Raw genomic sequence first — 23,103 nt, 5'->3', positions numbered from 1 at the left:
ACCAGACGGACATATTAAATAATCCAGGACAAAGGACAATTAACCCATGGGCATAAAACTAAAATCAACACGTCAAACATCATGATTACGGAAGTTTAAATAAGCATAATTCTTTTATTTCATATTTAATTTCCTTTATTTTATATTTAATTGCACTTCTAATTATCGCATTTTATTTATTGTTATTGTATTTAATTGCAATTTAATTTTCGTACTTTTTAATTATCGCAAGTTTATTTTATCGCACTTTTATTTATCGCAATTTCATTATCGTTATTTATTTACGCTTTAATTTAAGTCTTGTATTTATTTTTAATATTTTACATTTGGTTTTAACTGCGACTAAAGTTTTAAAATCGACAAACCGGTCATTAAATGGTAAAAATCCCCCTTTATAATAATAATATTACTTATATATATTTGTATTTTTATAAAAGTAAACTAATATAGCGTTAAGCTTTGTTTAAAGATTTTCCCTGTGGAACGAACCGGACTTACTAAAAACTACACTACTGTACGATTAGGTACACTGCCTATAAGTGTTGTAGCAAGGTTTAAGTATATCCATTCTATAAATAAATAAATATCTTGTGTAAAATTGTATCGTATTTAATAGTATTTTCTGCTAAAAATTAATAGTATTTTATACCCCTTAGCTTTAACTATCAAGTATTTTTGGCGCCGCTGCCGGGGAAGCTTAAACGCCGAAAGCGCAACGCTAAATATATATAAAAAAAAGATTTTTATTTTTAGTTTACTTTTATTAAAATTCACTTTTGTAAAAATACGTTTTAAATATTCGAAAATATAAAAAGAAAAAAAACAAAAATTTATATATTTTTAAGATTTTGTTAAATATTTAAGTTTTATAAAGTTTCTTTATTTTTATTTTATAAAAATATAAGTTTTATTTAAGTATTTAGTTTTTATTTAAAACATAAAAACAAAAACCGAAAAAAAAAACGCGTCGAATTTTAAACTGTACCTGAGTTGAAATTTGGAACCCCGCGACTCGCGGAGTTTGCTGCTTTGAATACCGCAACTCGCAGAGTTCTCTCTGACGCGCCTGACAGAACCCTAATTAGCATTTATTACGGAGCAATTATTATTATTAATTTTTAATTAAAACCCTAATTAGGTTTATAGTTTTTAATTAGTTTTTAGTTTTTATTATTATTTTGTATATTTAGTTTATTTAGTTAATTAAATTGTAAAATTAATAGTTTTATAAAATAATTAATATAAAAAAAATATTTTTATAAAAATTGTAATTTTTACAACTTTTTGTATATTTTTATATTTTGTCCCTTTTTAATTGTTTTAGCGTAACTTTTGTATTTTTCGCTCGTATTTAGTTTTAATTCATAGTTTTTGCCATAGTTATTTTTACTTCTAGATTTTTAGGTTTTGCCATAGAATTCCTTAATTGCTTTTTCTTTAGACTAAGATTTAGGTGCTTTAGAATTTTGCGACGCCTTTTTAAGTTTTAGTTTCTTTTTAAGTTATTTCCATTTGGGATTTAGTTTTTCCTGTAAGCTTTAATATTTTTAGAAACCTTTTACCTATGTATCAATTATCATTCCAATTAGTAATCTCAATTTGCGATTACAATTTTAAGTTAGTGGTAGTAATAAGGTTGGGTTAGGCAAGTGTTTTAAAGTTTTATAAGTCACTCTTTTTTATTTCTTATTTTTCGACGCCTTTTATTTTTCAACCATTTTTCTTTTTCGACCTTTTTTGAAGAACTCTTTTTCTTTCTTATTTCTCGCTATTCTAGTTTTTAGGACATAGATTTTTATTCTACTTCTTATCTAAATTTCTTAAAATTACGAAAATTTATTTTAAGTGGTTAAATTGATAGACATCAAAATTTTCTGGTTCGTAGTAGTAGTTGGATTTGTACGTGGACCGGGTTATTGGAGCCAAACAGTCCTCAATTATATTGAGACCAAACGAATCCTGCCCCTCTGCTGCATCTTTTGGCTATTCGAAACGTGGGCAAAATCAGAAAAGTCTATTAATTGGATAACTTATTATAATTTTTCTTTCCTTTTAAAAACTAATAGGATATTCAGTGAATGCACCGAGCAAGACGTTCATCACCTTTTGTACATTCACCACCTGTAACTAGATCAAGACATCTAACTAATATTGTCGCCGTTGATAATCCATTTTTTGAACCCGACCTCACAATTGAGAATCCGGAGAATATTCAGGGACGATTCATAGATCCTGAACCACTAAACTTTCCTCCGGAACCACCAATCATTCAAACAGAGATTGTTGAGGAACGAACCATTAAATCAGAATCCTCTAGTGATTCTGATTCAACAAATTCAATTATGGAAGTAACAGAACCATTAAGTATGGAAGACCGAATGAGAGCTAAACGCACTGGCCAAGGTCACGCAATTACTCATCCAGACATTAATGCGCCAGATTATGAAATCAAAGGACAAATTCTACACATGGTGACTAATCAATGCCAATTTAGTGGTACGCCGAAGGAAGATCCAAATGAACATCTACGTACCTTTAACAGGATCTGCACACTATTTAAAATCCGAGAAGTAGAGGATGAACAGATATATCTCATGTTATTTCCCTGGACTTTAAAGGGAGAAGCCAAAGATTGGTTGGAATCGTTACCTGAAGGGGCGATTGATACATGGGACGTTTTAGTTGAAAAATTTCTTAAACAATTCTTTCCTGCATCTAAAGCCGTAAGACTTCAAGGAGAAATTGTTACATTCACACAGAAGCCGAATGAAACTCTATATGAGGCATGGACAAGATTTGGAAAGTTATTAAGAGGATGTCCGCAACATGGTTTAGACACCTGTCAAATAGTACAAATATTCTACCAAGGATGCGACATCACTACAAGGAAAGATATAGATATAGCAGCTGGTGGTTCTATTATGAAGAAAACCGAAACTGATGCTTACAAAATTATTGATAACACTGCTTCCCACTCACATGAGTGGCACCAAGAAAAAGATATCGTTAGATCATCTAAAGCAGCTAGAGCCGATTCTAGCCATGACTTAGATTCCATTTCCGCAAAGATAGATGCTGTTGAGAGACGAATGGAAAAGATGACTAAAGATATTCACTCAATACGAATTAGTTGTGAGCAGTGTGGAGGACCACATTTGACAAAAGATTGTCTCAGTATTGAATTAACAATGGAACAAAGAGAGAATATTTCATACATAAACCAAAGGCCTGGAAATAATTATCAGAATAATTATCAACCGCCAAGACCTATTTACAATCAAAATCAGAACTATAACCGAAATATTCCATACAACAACCAACAAGGTCCTAGCAATCAACAAGTATCCAATAATAATTACAATCAGAGAAGTCCTAATTTTCAAAACAAACCACCACAACAAACCGATGATAAAAAGCCGAATTTAGAAGATATGATGACGAAGCTAGTTGAAACTCAAACGCAGTTTTTCACATCTCAGAAACAAACTAATGAACAAAATGCTCAAGCATTTAGAAATCAACAAGCTTCTATTCAAAATCTGGAACAAGAAGTAAGTAACCTAGCAAGGTTAATAGGTGAAAGAAAACCGGGAAGTTTACCTAGTGATACAAATGCTAATCCCCGAAATGAAACAGCTAAAGTTATTACCACAAGAAGTGGTACAACACTTAAACCACCTGAAATACCTGTAACTTCTGATGAAACTATTCCTACTGCACAAGAACCACAACCTGATCAAGATAAGGAAAAAGAACTGGTAGTTGAAAAGGTTAATGAAGATAACACAGTTAAGGCTAAACCTTATGTTAAACCATACCAACCACCACTTCCTTACCCGAGTAAAATGAAGAAAGAGAAACTTGAAGCCGAGCAATCCAAATTCTTGGATATGTTTAAACAGATAAATGTAAATCTTCCTTTCATTGATGTGATTTCAGGAATGCCTAGATATGCTAAATTCTTGAAAGATCTAATCACAAATAGAAAGAAAATGGAAGAACTCTCGGCTGTTACCATGAATGCTAATTGTTCAGCAGTGCTGTTGAATAAGATACCAGAAAAACTATCTGATCCAGGAAGTTTCACAATTCCATGTTTTCTGGGTAGTCTTAGTTCAATAGAAGCATTGGCAGACTTAGGTGCTAGTATAAATCTAATGCCATATTCACTATACACTAAACTAGACCTTGGAGAATTAAAACCAACCAGAATAAGCATACAACTAGCCGATAGATCAATAAAATATCCTAGAGGGATAATGGAGAACATGCTAGTTAAAGTTGGTACTTTAGTATTTCCAGTAGATTTTGTTGTTCTGGACATGGAAGAAGATTCTCAAGTTCCTCTCATAATAGGAAGACCATTCTTAAACACAGCTAAAGCAATGATAGACGTGTTCGGTAAGAAATTGACCCTAAGTATAGAGGATGAGAGTGTTACCTTTTCAGTTAATAGAGCAATGCAACAACCACAATCTCCAGATGATACATGTTATTATATTCAAACTATAGATGCACATGCAGAATTATTAGAAGAATTTCCAGAATTACAAGGAACAGGAGAATGTTCTTTAGGAGAAGGTAATGAACCAATTGATGAAGTTGAAATGTTAGCTACACTTATAGCTAATGGATATGAACCAACAACAGAAGAAATTCAAATGCTAAAAGAAGAAGACAGATATCGATATAAATCATCGATAGAAGAACCACCGAAATTAGAGTTAAAGCCACTTCCAAACCATTTGGAATACGCTTATTTACATGGTGAATCTGAATTACCTGTAATAATATCGTCTTCTCTTACTGAAAATGAGAAGTCACAACTCATTTCTGTGTTGAAAGCTCATAAACCAGCCATTGCATGAAAGATTCATGATATTAAAGGAATAAGTCCTTCGTATTGCACACATAAAATCCTTATGGAAGAAGGTCATAAAACGTATGTGCAACGCCAATGAAGACTAAATCCTAATATGCAAGATGTAGTTAAGAAAGAGATTATTAAACTGCTAGATGCAGGTTTAATTTATCCAATTTCTGATAGTCCATGGGTAAGCCCAGTTCAATGCGTACCTAAGAAGGGTGGCATGACTGTCATTACAAATGAGAAAAATGAGCTTATTCCTACTAGTACTGTAACAGGATGGCGTGTATGTATTGATTATAGAAAATTAAATGACGCCACCAGAAAAGATCACTTTCCCTTACCTTTCATTGATCAAATGTTGGAAAGATTAGTCGGAAATAGTTACTATTGTTTTCTAGATGGATTTTCCGGATATTTTCAAATTCCAATAGCACCCGAAGATCAAGAGAAAACCACATTCACGTGCCCTTATGGTACTTTTGCTTACAAACGCATGCCATTTGGACTTTGCAATGCCCCTGCAACCTTTCAAAGGTGTATAATGGTGATTTTTCATGACATGATAGAAGAATGCATGGAAGTTTTCATGGATGACTTTTCAGTCTTCGGTGATACATTTGAAACATGTCTAGCTAATCTTGAACGAATGCTTATTAGATGCGAACAATCAAATCTAGTACTTAATTGGGAGAAATGCCATTTCATGGTTAAAGAGGGCATCGTTCTTGGACATAAAATTTCAAAAGAAGGAATTGAAGTGGATAGAGCTAAAGTAGATGTAATTACTAAACTTCCACATCCCACCAATGTTAGAGGAGTTAGGAGTTTTCTAGGGCATGCCGGTTTTTACAGACGTTTCATAAAAGATTTTTCTAAAATTGCCACTCCTATGAATAAACTCCTAGAAAAGGATGCTCCGTTCATCTTTTCAGATGAGTATATCAAATCTTTTAATATTCTTAAAGAGAAACTCACTAATGCGCCGATCATGATAACACCAAATTGGAATCTACCATTTGAACTAATGTGCGATGCAAGTGATTTTGCAATGGGAGCCGTTTTAGGACAAAGGATTGAAAAACGATTTCAACCTATATATTATGCTAGTAAGACGTTACAAGGAGCACAAACGAACTATACAACTACTGAAAAAGAACTCCTTGCTATTGTCTTTGCTTTTGACAAATTTCGATCATATCTCGTTCTAGCAAAAACGGTGGTTTATACTGACCATTCTGCTCTTAGATACCTATTTTCAAAACAAGATGCAAAACCAAGATTAATCCGTTGGATCTTACTCTTACAAGAGTTTGATATTGAAATCCGAGATAAAAGAGGAGCAGAAAATCTCGCCGCTGATCATCTTTCTCGTCTTGAAAATCCCGAATTAGAAGTTCTAAATGAATCGGCCATACAAGACAACTTTCCTGATGAATATCTATTGAAGATAGATTATAAAGAAATTTCATGGTTTGCAGACTATGCAAACTACTTAGTTTGTGGATTCCTTGAAAAAGGATTATCGTACCAAAAACGAAAGAAATTCTTCAGTGATATAAAACACTATTTTTGGGAAGATCCACATCTGTTTAAAAGTTGTCCCGATGGAATAATACGCCGATATGTATTTGGAGATGAAGCTAGTAAAATTTTAAACCATTGTCACACAGGACCAACAGGAGGGCATTATGGGCCTCAACTAACAGCAAGAAAAGTTTATGATGTTGGATTCTATTGGCCTATACAAAGACGCACACCTTCTTTGCAAATCCTGTGATGCTTGTCAAAGGGCCGAAAAAATAAGTCAACGTGATGAAATGCCACAAAATGTCATCCAAGTATGTGAAGTATTTGACATTTGGGGTATTGACTTTATGGGTCCATTTCCAAAATCTCATAATAATCTATATATACTCGTAGCCATTGATTATGTATGTAAATGGGCGGAAGCACAAGCTCTCCCAACTAACGATGCACGAGTTGTAGTCAACTTTTTAAAACGTCTTTTTGCAAGGTTTGGAACACCGAAAGCTTTAATAAGTGATCGGGGTACTCATTTATGTAATAATCAACTTGAGAAAGTTCTTAAAAGATATGGAGTAACTCATAAAATCTCCACCGCATATCATCCACAAACAAGTGGACAAGTTGAAAATACCAACCGAGCTTTAAAACGTATTCTAGAGAAAACCGTAGGATCAAATCCGAAGGAATGGTCCATTAAATTGGAGGATGCACTCTGGGCTTTTAGAACAGCCTACAAAACTCCAATTGGAACCACACCTTTTAGACTTGTTTATGGAAAAGCATGTCATCTTCCAGTAGAAATTGAACACAAAGCATTTTGAGCTTTGAAGACACGTAATCTTGATTTACATGAAGCCGGACGTCTACGATTAAGTCAACTAAACGAATTAGAAGAATTAAGACATGAAGCATACGAAAATTCATTAATCTATAAAGAAAGAACGAAGAAATGGCATGATAAAAGAATCATAAGTTTAAAAGAATTTAAAGAAGGAGACAGAGTTCTTCTTTTCAATTCACGATTCAAGCTATTTTCTGGAAAATTGAAATCAAGATGGTCTGGACCATTCATAGTCAAAAGAGTTTTCCCTTACGGAACGATAGAATTAATAAATTCAAATGGAATTGAATTTAAAGTTAATGGTCACAGAGTTAAACATTACATACATGGTCCGATGGAAGAAGACAATGAAGTTAATCACAATTTCGATACCACAGCTAACTAAGTATAGGGGGTTTATGTATTTCTGTTAGAGTTAGATTGTCTGTTTTTGTGTAGTTCTCGAAAATGGAACCCGAATGGTCTTTCCCTAGCAGACCCTAAAGAACTAGTCTTCTCCCCCCATTCTGAATTTTTATTTTTTTTTAGGAAATGAAGACTGCCTGTGAACTAAACCATGGTCTAATGCTACACGCTTTGATCACTAAATGTAATAATGACACACTTCCGAGTGAAATAGTATCAGTAATCAGAGAAAGATTGGACGGAGTTAGAAAAGAATCCAGATGCGAAGATAATAAGTTACAATTTGGTAAAGGAAAATCAAAATCCGCAGCAAAAAGAAGAGCACGACACCTAGAAAGATGTCACAAATGCGGAAAATGGTCACATGGAGGTAAATGTTCAAATAATCAAACCTATTCAAACACCGAATTTGTTACTTTATGCAGAGACGGACCGTTCATATGTTTAGAAGAAAAAACACTGAATGCTCGAGGTTACGCCTATGTAGCCATGGAAAATCAATTAAACCGACTATCTTATGAATGGGATAGATCATATAACTAAGAAATCTATTTCACATGTATGTTTGTACAGTTTTTATTTTTTATTTTTATTTTTAACCTTTTGATAATAAACGCTAATTTGTTCGCTATAAAGTATTAAATTGGTATTAAATAAAATTAGGTTTGGCGACCGAAATTATTGATATCATTCAAAAATTTATTACATCAATGCGAAATTTAACGTTTATTCTTAAGGTATAAATATCTTTAATCAATCAACCCAAAATATTTCAAAAATTCGTCATGAGTTAAATTAGGTCATGGAACCGAAATTACTTTACCGAAAAGAGGGGCGCATATTTTTGATAATATTTGATTGATTAAAGTGGGATAAAAAGCCAAAAAGATTTTTAATTTTATTTTTACCATATTTTTAAAATTAATATATAAATCTTAAATTAATATTGTAAACTTTGTAAAAACAATATATTTAAAATTGTAAATATTTGAAAAATATAATATAAATTTGGTGTGAATTTTTAATTTTTAAAATATGAATTTTATTTTTATGCATTTAAATTGTAAGTTTGGTGTAATTTTTTAATATTAATTTTGAATTTTATATTTAAGTTGTGTGAATTTAAAAACAAAAATTTACTTTATCTCATTAAGTTAAAAATATGATTTTTAAAATTCGTCGTAAGTTGAAGACTAGGTCGTTGAACCGAAATTGCTTTACCCGAGGGAGGGACGAAAACTTTTATTATCATTATTTTTAATCTTATTGAATTAAAGTATGCCAAAAACATTAAAAAAAAAAAAAAAAAAACCAAAAATATTAGCTTTTAAAACAATCGCTACAAAAAGACAAATTTTAAAATTTTGTCGAGGGACGGACTAGGACATCGATCCGAAACGACCTCGTCCTAAATAACAAGGGAAACAAAATTTTAAAATTAATTACTTAATTGTTTTAATTAGTATAAGATGTTAAAAAAAAAAAAAACAAAAACAAACTCCGCGACTCGCGGAGTTTGAAGGTTCTAACACCGCGACTCGCGGAGGGACCAAAACTCAGAAAAAAAATAAAAACGCAAAAACTGATCAGTTGAACATCCCCACACCACAAATACTGCGAAACACAGCCGAAAAAACCCAAAAAAACACTCCCAAAATCACAATTTTTAACCGTTAATCATCAAATCTTTTACTAAAATCATGTTAAGAAGGATGCTATCAAGGAATTACTCAAGAAAAACGGTAAATTTCTACAACTAAACACCATTTAATCCAAAAATTAGTGTTCTTGAGCAATTTTATACCCAATTCGATTTTGATGCTTTTTAGTGTAATTATGCTTAAATTGTTTATGTATTATGCTTGTATAACCTAGATTGATGCTATTTAACATGATTAGAAGCCTTAAACTTCAAATTTTGAGTAATCTAGGGTTTGTGTTCTTGAGCAAATTTGGGGCTTTTTGATATAAACAGGTTATGGCCGATTTTTGTCATGAATTGTTGCTAAATTAAGTAGTGTAACATGTTTAGGTAGTTAAATGATCCAAACTTTGAGCCTAAACATGATTTTGAGAATTAAAGTGGACTTTTTCATGTCTAAAATTCATGAACTTGATTTTTGAGAGATAATGCCATTTGAAACTTGTTTAATTGCTAGTAATGATTATTTTGACATGTTATTTGAGTTGAATGCTTATGAACTTGGCGAACATTTTCGTATATGCTTATTTGAAAAAGTGTAGATTTGATGAAAATATGAAAATGAGCTTAAGTTTGATATAAATTGATCATGTCATTGTAATTATTTTGATTGATGATTTTGCTGACACTAATGCATATTTGGATGCACAAAAATTGTGTTTGATGTGTTTTGCAGACTGAAAGGGGTGAATCTTCATCCCAAGCTCGCAATGCTCCTGCTGAGAATGCGGAACAACAGGAGGTGGATAACTACTACAAACAAGATATACCTCATCCAGTCATGACATTTTCTGATATGCACTTGGAAGATTTGCACCTGAACCTGAGATTTGACAGACTTTGGATAGATTATCCAAAATACCAAAGGGGTTTGCATACTTTTCATTCTAAAGTTGTTGAGGTACCTAGGGTCATAGAATGGGGACCATTAGAAGCTGTAGAATTGGCCGGGCCAATTAGGGAATTACTTACACAGAGGTATGGTAATTCTACTTTTAACGACTGGGTACGTTTATTCACCATGCGTAGACCTGTATATAAAGTATGGTGTGAAGAATTGTTGTGTAGTATAGAATTAAATGATCGGGTAGCTAGTTTAACCGATCGATCTTTTATTAGATTTTTGTTAGGAGGTTCGATGCGCCACATGTCTTTACTAGACATGGCTCAGGCTTTACGTATATATACGCCTGAGGAGTTAGCATCTGCCGATTGTAGAGGGTTGATACTAAATGGTAGAAAGATAGATGAAAATTTTGATACACATAGTGTATGGAGTAAAATGACAAGCCATCACCGATTCAAAGGGGGAAATTACTCTTATTTGGATATAGATAGAGCTGAATTAAGAGTAATTCATAGGTTTTTAGCTAATTCGATTACACAAAGAGGTAAGAACAAGGAAAAGGTAAATGAACAGGATTTGTTTTACCATATGTGTATTCGAGACCCACAAAGCGCTGTAAGTATACCTTATTGTGTGGGTTATTATTTATCAGCTATGGTTAGGGGGATGAGACCGCATAGCATAATAGGAGGTGGTATATTTATTACTTTGATTGCTGAATATCTCGGTGTGGATATAAGTCGGGGGGATTATTAGTCGAAGAACCAGAACCCCGCGATACAATAGGTTTAAATGTATACCATGGTGCGAAAGTTTTGAAGAGGCGAAATAACTCCGCAGTACAATACCATGGTAGACATCCACAGGTTGAGAGAAACCAACAGCAATGTAATGTAGGAGGGGAAATGAAATGCAAGAAATGCAAAGGTTTATAGCTTCACAGGAGTACGAAAATGCTAGACATAGAGCATTTGAAGATTGGCAAGTTCATCAAAACCAAATCATAGCTTATTACCAACATATAGGTAGAAACTATATTCCTACTCCATCGCCCATATTCCCTCCCTGGTCTATAGAGATTCAACCACCGTATCCTACGTATAACCCAGCCGAAACATTTTATAGCACCTATGGTTATGCATGGAACCCCTATTGGTATCAGTATCATCCCTAGTCTACTTAGTTTTATTTATTTTGTAATTTGTAATGTTGATACGTTTAATACTTATGTTAATATTGTAATAGTTGTTATAATTTTCTAACTTTTATTCTTAGATTTTAATAATTTTTGAATGTGGGGTAATATACCAAACTTCAAAAATATGTATATATGTTTGCAGTTTATCTTATGTACACAACAGGGTAAAACAACGCATTTTCAAAGACTGACATTAAGTTCAGCAAAAGCAACTAATTTTGACGACAAGATGCAAAATATATGTGAAATAACAACAAGACGGAATGAACAAATGATGTGCACCATTTATCATTCAGCAAACAAACGCCAATATATTTGGAAACTTTGGTAAAATTTAATCATTTTCACACAAATCACCCGCAATAATTTAAATTGTTACTGATTTCTTGCAAATGAGGGCATTGCAAGATCTTAAGTGTGGGAAGGGGTTAAATTCTTTCGGATTTTTAAAAATTTTTATCATAAACACTTGGTTACCATTAAAAATACTAGTAAAGCAGTAGTTGTATTAGAATCTAGTGCTCTCTGATAATAAAGAACAGTCCTAGTCTTATATACTGACTACCCAATTCTAGTAAAAATTTTCAAAATTTTCAATTAAATGAACTCAAAATCATGTTTATACATATTTATGAACGATAAAACTAGGTTTTAACACCGAAATTATTGTTACCTCGAAAAGGACATAAATTGAGAAACAAACCAAAATGTTAAAATTCATTTAAAATGGAATAGAGGACAATAAAAAGGAAAATAAAAGCCAAGTGTGGGAAAATTCTCCAAGTTATTCAAAACATATGTCACATATTTTTGTACAAATAACTGAAAATACTTTTGCTTTGGACTAAACTAAAATTTTTTTACCTGATTTACTGTAAGAAAGATGGATCTACACGATGAATCAATTCCATCATTAAAAGGAAGTAAAGTCTTCTGAAAAAGACACGCGCTTCTTGATTTAGGTCAAGAAGTTGTCGTCCAGACCAGCTGTAGGTTGACGAAAAATCTAGAAAAGTCATCACTAAAATTAGCAGGAAATCCACGGACCTCAGCATTAAACAGGGTCGCCAAGTGGTCAGATTTATCCTAACCATGAGAAGGATTTATCTCGTACAATGGGGGGCACCGTGCAAATTAGCTGGATAAGACTAATGAATCAGATCTCCAGAAAGGATAATCTCCTTAAAGATTAAAAATCAGCTTTTAAGCCTGATATTACTCAATCCTAGAGATTGACCTTAAAGATTGAGAATTCAAACTCATGGAATTCAATGATATCTAAACTCGAGCTTGAACGAGAAAATATTTTGATAAAATTACAAACTGATTTGTTTTCTAAAAACCCATTTTCAATGCGTTCATTACCATTGAACGTAAAATCCTAGGAATTCACCTGGAATTCATTAGGTCACCTGAACCAAATCGGGTGTCAACCGTAAGAACGGTGGTTGCATAGCATGGTCAAGGACAGGACCTTGTGCCAGACCGAAAAATTATAAGGGTGAGCTTTACTATTGCTCCTACCAAGGATAGTAATTGCGTCCGACACGTTATAGACCATAATTAAAAGCATGTCAGGGGACATTGCCTTAACAGTTGCTTGTTCAACGCTTTCCTTTACAACCGGACGGTAGTTTACCGAAAGGTAATATACGGGACAAGTAAACTGGACGTGTTGCTTTCCAAATACAAGGTCAGCAAGTGGGTGACACAAAATCATAAGTTTTGAGCTAAAATTTTCAAATCTGAAACCCACCAAACCCACAAAAATATTTTGCAAACACCGGTGAAGGGTTATTCCGGAAAACTTATCTAGGGTAAAAGCTAGATTTAATTTTCAAAAGATTAAATGTTTTCATAAAGATCCAATTTCCTTAATGGATCTAAATTTTTATAGTCATGTGGGACTGTAAACCATATCGTTACTACCATTGTTTATACCGCCGTATAGAAATCACTGATGTACAAACTGTGAAGAATAAAGAAGTGATTCTAGTATTTCAAGACTATATTGCTTGAGGACAAGCAACGCTCAAGTGTGGGAATATTTGATAATTCTAAAAACGAACATATATTTCATAGCATTATTCCTCAAGAAAGACAAGCTTTTAGTTGCAATTGTTCTATTTATAAGTGATATTCGTTTAAATATTAAAAGGTAAAGACAAAAGACAGATTCGACGAATTGAAGACGCAAACGACCAAAAAGCTCAAAAGTACAAAATACAATCAAAGAGGTTCCAATTATTGATAAGAAACGTCTCGAAATTACAAGAGTACAAGATTCAAAACGCAAAGTACAAGATATTAAATTGTACGCAAGGACGTTCGAAAATCCGGAACCGGGACCAGAGTCAACTCTCAACGCTCGACGCAACGGACTAAAAATTACAAGTCAACTATGCACATGAATATAATATAATATATAAATAATTCTTAAAAATTATATATATATTATATTAATATTTAAAATCGTCGGCAAACAAAGAGCCAAGGATGAATGAGCTGTAAAAACGAACTCCGCGACTTGCGGAGTTCGAAGGCCAAAGGTACCGCGAGTCGCGGAGATTACCTGGACGAAAATTCCTATAAAAGCAAACGAATTCTGATCATTTTCATAATCCATAATCTATCTCTCTCTCAATATATACGTAAATATATATATATATATATATATAATTTATATTTTAATTTTAATTTTAATTTTAAATCCTAATAATAAGGGTATGTTAGCAAATGTTGTAAGGGTGTAAGTCGAAATTCTGTCCGTGTAACGCTACGCTATTTTTAATCATTGTAAGTTATGTTCAACCTTTTTAATTTAATGTCTCGTAGCTAAGTTATTATTATGCTTATTTAATCCGAAGTAATCATGATGTTGGGCTAATTACTAAAATTTGGTAATTGGACTTTGTACCATAATTGGGGTTTGAACAAAAGAACGACACTTGTGGAAATTAGACTATGGGCTATTAATGGGCTTTATATTTGTTTAACTAAATGATAGTTTGTTAATGTTAATATAAAGATTTACAATTGGGCGTCCCTATAAATTACCATATACACTCGATCGGACACGATGGGCGGGGTATTTATATGTACGAATAATCGTTCATTTTACCGGACACGGGAATGGATTAATAGCCACTAGAATAATTAAAACAGGGGGAAATTATGTACAAGGACACTTGGTATAATTGATAACAAAATATTAAAACCTTGGGTTACACTCAGTCGACATCCTGGTGTAATTATTAAACAAAGTATTAAAATCTTGTTACAGTTTAAGTCCCCAATTAATTAGAATATTTAACTTCGGGTATAAGAATAATTTAACGAGGACACTCGCACTTTATATTTATGACTGATGGACTATTATGGACAAAAACCAGACGGATATATTAAATAATCCAGGACAAAGGACAATTAACCCATGGGCATAAAACTAAAATCAACACGTCAAACATCATGATTACGGAAGTTTAAATAAGCATAATTCTTTTATTTCATATTTAATTTCCTTTATTTTATATTTAATTGCACTTCTAATTATCGCATTTTATTTATTGTTATTGTATTTAATTGCAATTTAATTTTCGTACTTTTTAATTAGCGCAAGTTTATTTTATCGCACTTTTATTTATCGCAATTTCATTATCGTTATTTACTTTACGCTTTAATTTAAGTCTTGTATTTATTTTTAATATTTTACATTTGGTTTTAACTGCGACTAAAGTTTTAAAATCGACAAACCGGTCATTAAATGGTAAAAATCCCCCTTTATAATAATAATATTACTTATATATATATATATATATATATATATATATATATATATATATATATATATATATATATATATATATATATATATATATATATATATATATTTTTGTATTTTTATAAAAGTAAACTAATATAGCGTTAAGCTTTGTTTAAAGATTTTCCCTGTGGAACGAACCGGACTTACTAAAAACTACACTACTGTACGATTAGGTACACTGCCTATAAGTGTTGTAGCAAGGTTTAAGTATATCCATTCTATAAATAAATATATATCTTGTGTAAAATTGTATCGTATTTAATAGTATTTTCTGCTAAAAATTAATAGTATTTTATACCCCTTAGCTTTAACTATCAAACATCCGCGGCTTTATACAAATTACTTGGTCGCCAAGTTGCTTCCAAAAATGGCTCCATAGTCGGCGGCTTAGGATGGGATAGTCGGCGGCTTAAGTTGATATAGCCGGCGGCTTCATTTCATCAGCCGGCGGCTTCTGTTGCTTTTACTTGTTCTCAAAGTTCTTCGATTTTTGGCTCTCTTATAGAATATTCTTGACTTTTGTACTTTAGCCGGCGGCTTCCTTGTATCCAGCAGGCGGCTTCGATCAACTTTTCTGCTTTTACCCGTTTTTTGATCTTGTTTAATACATAACTCAAACAAAACATTAGAAATATCTTTTTCCCCATTTTTACCCATTTTGGTATGTTTAAGTATTCAATTTGTCTTTAAAATACCAAGATAACTCCTTAAAATGTGTCTAAAAATATGTATAATTTTGGAGTTATCATGTCCACTAATTCTTAGAGACAAAATCGTTGACTTTGGACCGAAACCTATTAAAGTTTTCGGCGAATGGTTTAAGAAAGAAGGTGTTGATAAGGTGGTGCAAGAAGCGTGGGATAAATCAATTCGTGGATTTAGAAAAGATTGTATATTCAGAGATAGACTTAAGTGTGTGAAAAATGAATTAAGAATATGGAGAAAAGGTGAATTTGGTACGTTAGATGATGAAATTAAAAAAACTCAAAGAATCTGCATCAGAATTTGAATTAAAGGCTGAGAATGGGAACTTGAGTTACTTGGAAAGATTATGTTGGTTGGAGACTCGAAAAAATTGGATTGTAAAGGAGAGATCGAAAGCAACCATGTTGAAACAAAAGGCTCGTATTCGTGGGATTTTGGAAGGTGATGAAAACACGAAATATTTTCATTCCTCTATTCGTAGAAAGTATAACAAGCGTAATATTCGCGAATTAACTATAAATGGAGCTTGGATCGAAGAACCAACCATAGTTATAGACGCTATTATGAAACACTTCATGGGAATTTTTTCAAAAAAATGCAATAACATGCCACAACGGTTCGGCCAGGCGAAAGGGCCTGATTTGTCGAAACTGTGTGTTATCGAAGCCAGTGACTTAGAAGGCCCATTCTGTGAAGCTGAAATTTGGAATGCAATTCAAGAATGTGGAATTTCAAAGGCTTCAGGGCCCGACGGGTTCAAATTTGGTTTCTTTAAAAAATGTTGGTACATCATCAAGAACGACCTCATGGCGGCTATTCATACATTTTGGGACAAGGGTGAAATTTCGAGTGGTTGTAACGCATCTTTTATCACTCTTGTTCCGAAAATATTGGATCTCATGATATTGAATGACTACTGACCAATTAGTATAATCGGTAGTTATTATAAAATCATTGCGAAATTACTTTCTAATCGTCTTAGGAAAGTAATTCTCAATCTTATTGGATTTGAACAAAGTGTGTTTATAAAAGGTCGAAACATATTGGATGGTGCGTTAATTGCTAATGAGACACTTGAGTTTTTAAAACATTAAGAACTTAAAAGTCTTATATTTAAAGTTGATTTTGAGAAGACGTTTGATAGTCTAAATTGGGAATTTCTTATGGAAATCATGGAAATTATGGGGTTTGGAATTAAATGGAGAAAATTGATACATTCATGTCTCATATTGGCCTCTATCTCAGTACTTGTAAATGGATCACCAACGAAGGAGTTTAGTTTAGAGCGGGGGTGAGGCAAGGGGACCCACTTCTCTCTTTCTCTTCATCCTTGTCGCTGAGGGATTGAATGTGTTAACCAAGATGGCGGTTAGAAATAACATGTTTTCGGGGTGGAAATTGGTAATGACCGTATTCAAATTTCGCACCTCCAATATGCAGACAACACGATTTTTTCGGTACTTGGAGTGAAAGCAATATAAGGAACCTTATGAAGCTCCTTAAATGTTTTGAATTAACGTCGGGTCTTAAAGTTAATTATCATAAAAGTAGCTTGTTCGGGATGGGTGTAGAAAAGTTGGAAATTGAGAATATGGCAAGCTTATTTAAATGTAATGTGGGTTCGTTTCCTTTCATTTACATTGGACTTCCAGTAAGCGGTAAGATGAAAAAATATGATACATGGGAACCGGTTATAAGTAAATTTGAGAAACGTCTTTCGGATTGGAGGGCAAGATCGATGTCATTTGGTGGACGCTTGACACTTGTTAAATCGGTGCTTAATAGTCTTCCGTTGTATTACTTCTCGCTCTTCCGTGCCCCGCCATATGTGTTAAAAAAAACTTGAGTGTGTGAGACGTTCTTTCTTTTGAGGCAGGTCGGGTAACAAATCAAAAATTGTGTGGGTTAAATGGGAAGAAACTATTCTACCTTATAGGGAGGGTGGGTTAAACTTGGGTTCATTTAAAAACAAAAAATTGGCTTTAGTTGGCAAGTGGTGGTGGAGGTTTAAAATCGAAACCGACTCCTTGTGGGTTAAAGTCATCTCGAGTATTTATGGTCCGACGGCTGGTCTCATTCACCCGTAACTTACATAAATCTTTGTGGTGTAGTATTATTTACACAGGGAAGTATATTGATTCACTTGGAGTTTCCTTCACAAGATCCTTTGTCAAAGTCATTGGAGAAGGAGCTGCTACTTCGTTTTAGGGAGATTTTATGGGTGGGGAACGTGGAACTCAAAAACAGATTCAGGCGGCTTGCTCGTCTTGATGTGGATACAAATGCAACGGTCAAATACAGAATCATATGGGATGGGGTCAAATGCGTTGGAAGGTGGTGTTGGTTACGAGCACCCATGGGTCGAGCTAAAGGCGAATTAGATGAAGTAATGGAGATATTAAAAACAGTTTCTATTCAACCTGATATGCCAGATTCGTAGAGATGGGTGGGGTGCAATAAAGGTAAATTCACTAAATCACTTGCGGTTTTGATCAACTTGAAGACAATGAATACAAGTCCGAACATACATGATACACTTCAAAATATATATGTTCAAAATGCCGATGTGTTTGTTTGGAGAGTAATGAAGAAGTGGTTGCCGGTACTAGTGGAACTGGATAAACGAGGGATTGATCTCCACTCGGTGTGGTGTCCGATTTGTGACGACGACATTGAGTCGGTTGATCACTCTCTTGGTACTTTCAAAGAGGTGAACGAGGTGTGGCGTAAAGTGTTCGATTGGTGGGGTATGAGTGGAGTTTCATTCGTCAATATTGTCGAGCTTCTTAAGGGTAACGTGGTACAATCCAATTCGGAAGTGGGAAAAAATATTTGGCAAGCGACGACATGGACATGTGCATATATAATTTGGAAAAATCGTAATCCAAAGGTGTTTAAAAACAAGTGATAGAACGTCTCGGTTGCTTTAAGTGAGATTCAAGTTAAGAGTTTCGAATCGCGGAGAGGTATAAAGATAAAACCATCGATTGACATTGTTGGCTTCACAACCCGCATAGCCTATTCTCGTGAAAATTTAGTCTAGAAAATGTCTTGATGCCGCTACCTTGGCATCATCACTGTTTTGTTTCATATCTAAACGTTTGTGTGTAGCAAAGATGTCGTGTATGTATGTTCTCATGAGCTACTGATAACTTGTGTTTTTTCATATATTAACATATGATGCCTTTCAAAAAAAAAAAAAATTTCTTCACATTTACTCCCTTTCGTAACCTCTATAAAAACACTTCTCAAATCTATATATATTCATATAAAGTTATAAAATATGATGTTATCATGTCACTAATTACCTTTAAAAATTTTGATAATGATGAGGTCATTATTTTATATTAATTTAATTAAAAAAATAATACAATATCTTTTATAAAAGGAAATACTAATTTCTCCTAAATAACTAATAAACTTTCATCAGTTATAATTTATTCTTCTGCCCATTTTATTGCTCAACAACCATGTTTTTCTTCTTTACAATTAATTTACTTCTACCTACATTCAAGCCTTGCAAATACGATTACTCGATTCAACCCGGTTTGTTGTTAAATGGTCATTCGACTAACTTTTACATTCATTGTGGTGACATATTTACGGTCATTCGACTAGTATCAACCAAAATTTGTAATAGGTCGTCTTCAATCTCCAATCACGAATTGCACGCATCGTAAACTCTACACTTTTATAATAGTTTTATACGCAATATATTTTACTCCGTATTTATTATATCTTCAACGTCTGTGATCTGATCTCTATTTTACTTCGGCACAACAATCACTTGTTTTTAAATTTTTAATCAATTTCATCCACAATCGCGCTCATGTTTGACCAATTGACCTACGGTACATGATTCGATCGTGTTTCAACTTTATTAACTTGTAATTCATGGTCTGTTGGTTACATTTGCGCCAGATTGTTATTTCTAAGGCTTTTTTGTTGGTTAATGTCTGGTAGATTCATACGTTTTGCTTCAGTTTCACGTTACTGATTGTATAATGTGAATTATGCAGGTAAACGTAGACGCTAATTATCTACAGGATTCTGCGAATCGAGTTACGAAATTGTAAGTTTTCGTGATTTTTGTTTATATTTCACGTAATACTTTTGGATTTCTTATAGCTCTAGTGATATTAGTATTTTGAATATATATTTATGATAAATAAATTGACTGATTCAATAGATTGTTAAATAAGGATTTAGGTGTATGCTATTGCTAGCAGATTAATTAAATTATGAAAATAGGCTCTGTTATTTTCATGTCGAAAGATATATGCGTCTGATTGATTGAACTATTTACAGCCTTAGGTTGCTTTAGTGACTGTTGTAACTTCCCCTATGAGCCTGGCTGTTTCAACATTTCAACAATCAGAGTTTGCATCAGTTGAGCCCCCAATGGATGCTATGTATGATCCATCTGACAATTCAAATTTGGAGGTTGATGAGAATGGAATAGATTTACTATCAGTGTACTGGAACCAGGATTATAGTTGTTTTGCTGCTGGTACAAACCATGGTTTTCGTATATACAATTGTGATCCTTTTCAAGAAACCTTTAGGCGTGATCTCAAAAGTGGAGGATTTGGCATAATTGAGATGCTTTTCAAAAGCAACATTATAGCACTTGTTGGTGGCAAAGATAATACACAGTATCCTCCAAATAAAGTAATAATCTGGGATGATCATCAAAGCCGGTGCATTGGTGAATTTTCATTTAGGTCTGATGTTAGGGCGGTAAAATTAAGACGTGACCGTATTGTTGTTGTTCTTGAACACAAGATATATGTTTATAATTTTGTTGAACTGAGGCTTTTACATCAGATTGAGACCCTTTCAAATCCTAGAGGACTTTGTTGTTTATCTCACCAGGTGAATACTTCTGTATTGGCGTGCCCAGGTCTACGACGAGGACAGGTCAGGGTTGAACATTTTGGACTAAATATGACCAAGTTGATAAATGCTCATGATTCTCGGATAGCATGTTTGACCATGACAATGGACGGGCTTCTTCTCGCTACTGCCAGCACTAAGGGCACGTTGATAAGGATTTTTAACACAATGGATGGAACTCAGTTACAAGAGGTATTCTGCGTTTTGTTCCTTTAACCCATTATTAATTATTCTAAATTACAGATGAAGGTAAAAATAAAAAAAGAGGCAAAATGCTGAACTCTTTCATGTCATTAAGTAACTATATGTCTGTGTAGGTGCGCAGAGGAGTGGATAGGGCTGATATATATGGTATATCCCTATCTCCAAATGTACAATGGCTGGCTGTGTCAAGCGACAAAGGTACCGTACATATATTTAGTCTGAGAGTGCGTGTGGTCAGTGAGGATCGATTGGCTCAGTCTACGGTTAGCCATTTTCCAGCACTATTGCACCAGAGTTCTTCATCTTCTCTTGATGCCCTCATTCCACCAAGTGCTGCTGGTGCCAATCCTGGATCTTCACTATCTTTCATGAAAGGTAATATTGAAAAAATCTTAATTTTGTATATCTTTATAATATTGAGAATGTAAATATAAATTCTCTCTCTTTTTTGGATTTGAAGTATGTTTTTGGGCTGAAAAGTGCTCCATTTAAAACAGGGAATTCAAAACTATGACTTTGTAGTATGTACCATCTTTGTATCAAGAAAAAATAAAAACCAAGAACCCTCAATATTTGTTTACACTGATGATCTTTTTTCAGATGCTCATGTTTTTGTGATATATGTGTGTAGGGGTTTTGCCAAGATATTTTAGCTCAGAATGGTCATTTGCTCGGTTTCACTTGCCAGAATGCACCAATTACATGTCAGCATTTGGATCACAGAACACAATCATTATTGTTGGCATGGATGGAAGGTATGTCACTAGTTGAATCAAGTTCCACATTATTTTGTAGATGCATCTGTCCATGAGGTGGCAATATCGACCCATTTGTTTGTACACGGGTAAAACTGTATAATCAAAGAAATTTATTTGAAGAAACGGAGTCGAGTGAGCTGATAGCTTTTGAAAGTGTACTGATAATGCACACCACATGCTAAACTGCCATATAAAAAAAAACATCATTATTGTAGTGATATATTATTTCTATATATGTTTACAAAATGTTCTGATACTGATGAGTTGTGATATAATCAGTTTCTACAGGTGCATATTTGATCCTGTGAATGGAGGGGAGATGGTGCAGCATGAGTATGTACGTTTTCTGAAAACCAAACTGAAGCCTAGAAACAACGTTCTTCCTTAAAAATCTGGACTCGGTTAACATGTGAATATTGCTCACTTGCCTTGTAAATAAGTATTTCAGGTTCCAACCTGTTATCTGACGGAATTAGTTTGCGGTATATCTTTAAAAAAATAGTATCACTGATAACTATTAAAAGCCAAAGGCAGTGGGTCAAACATTTTTTTTTTTCTTATGTGATGGAATTGGGTTATTGCTATGCAGCCGGCAGCAAGTTATTATTTGTGAATTGTGAATAATCGCGTAACTGTGCTAACATACAAGAAAACAATCATTTTGCTGCATATTTTGATTCATGATAATCTTTTTGTATCATATATAAGTCACATGTACATGATACATGTTATGAGCTCTTTTTTATGGCCGAGGATGTCGAACTTGTGAGTATACACATATTGTAATTTAAAAAAGAAAAGAAAGATTACTTTTAGATCATTTATCGTCTCGATGATGTCTTATATCCTTATTGATTAGGGTTGTTAAAGAATGGAGTCGAATCGAGTATCTTGAAATCAGAGCTCGAGTCGTTTAATACTCTTTCGACTTGAGTTTGACTTGAATTCTATCATGATTTCAAAAAAGTGTTCGAGTTCAAACTCGAAAATCTATTTATTGTCAGAGTTGTGGTTCAATGCTCATTTAAATTTGAACTAATCTTGGCACAAAGCTAGTTTTTAAGCTTTAATATGTTTGTTAAAAGCTTTTGCTCAATTTGTTCATTTATTAGAAGGAATTTCAAATTTGTTTTAAAATTATCTGAAATCAAAATGTTTTACTATTTGGGTATTAAAAGTCAAGTCTCCTCCCGGGATTGGTTAAAGGATCGGGTTCCTGTAATGCGATTCGGGTTTCCTCCCGAACGCTTGTGTGTGCAAATGATGAGTGTCGTTAAAATAAATGATACACTGATTTAAAGCTTGCCGTTCAAAAAAAAAAAAAGTC

General features: G+C 33.5%; 1 protein-coding gene across 2 annotated transcripts; it reads left to right on the top strand.

Annotated features, from left to right (window-relative positions):
• Positions 1-19,624: 19,624 nt before the first annotated feature.
• LOC139839948 (autophagy-related protein 18d-like) lies at positions 19,625-22,524 on the top strand. Of its 2 annotated transcripts, none has more exons than XM_071830163.1 (6): positions 19,625-19,769; positions 19,938-19,990; positions 20,227-21,006; positions 21,132-21,393; positions 21,650-21,773; positions 22,056-22,524. In XM_071830163.1, exons 3-6 carry the CDS (start codon positions 20,263-20,265, stop codon positions 22,162-22,164), a joined length of 1,239 nt encoding a protein of 412 aa, XP_071686264.1. In that variant the 5' UTR covers positions 19,625-19,769; positions 19,938-19,990; positions 20,227-20,262; the 3' UTR covers positions 22,165-22,524. The 2 variants fall into 2 exon arrangements, with proteins under 2 accessions (XP_071686264.1, XP_071686265.1); XM_071830164.1 differs by having other exon boundaries at positions 19,625-19,815.
• The last annotated feature ends 579 nt before the right edge of the window (positions 22,525-23,103 follow it).

The sequence above is a fragment of the Rutidosis leptorrhynchoides genome, chromosome 4, assembly GCF_046630445.1.
Source record: "Rutidosis leptorrhynchoides isolate AG116_Rl617_1_P2 chromosome 4, CSIRO_AGI_Rlap_v1, whole genome shotgun sequence".
In the NCBI taxonomy this organism is placed as follows: Eukaryota; Viridiplantae; Streptophyta; class Magnoliopsida; order Asterales; family Asteraceae; genus Rutidosis; species Rutidosis leptorrhynchoides.
Note: the sequence above shows the minus strand (reverse complement) of the source record. Positions and strands in the feature narration are given on the sequence as shown.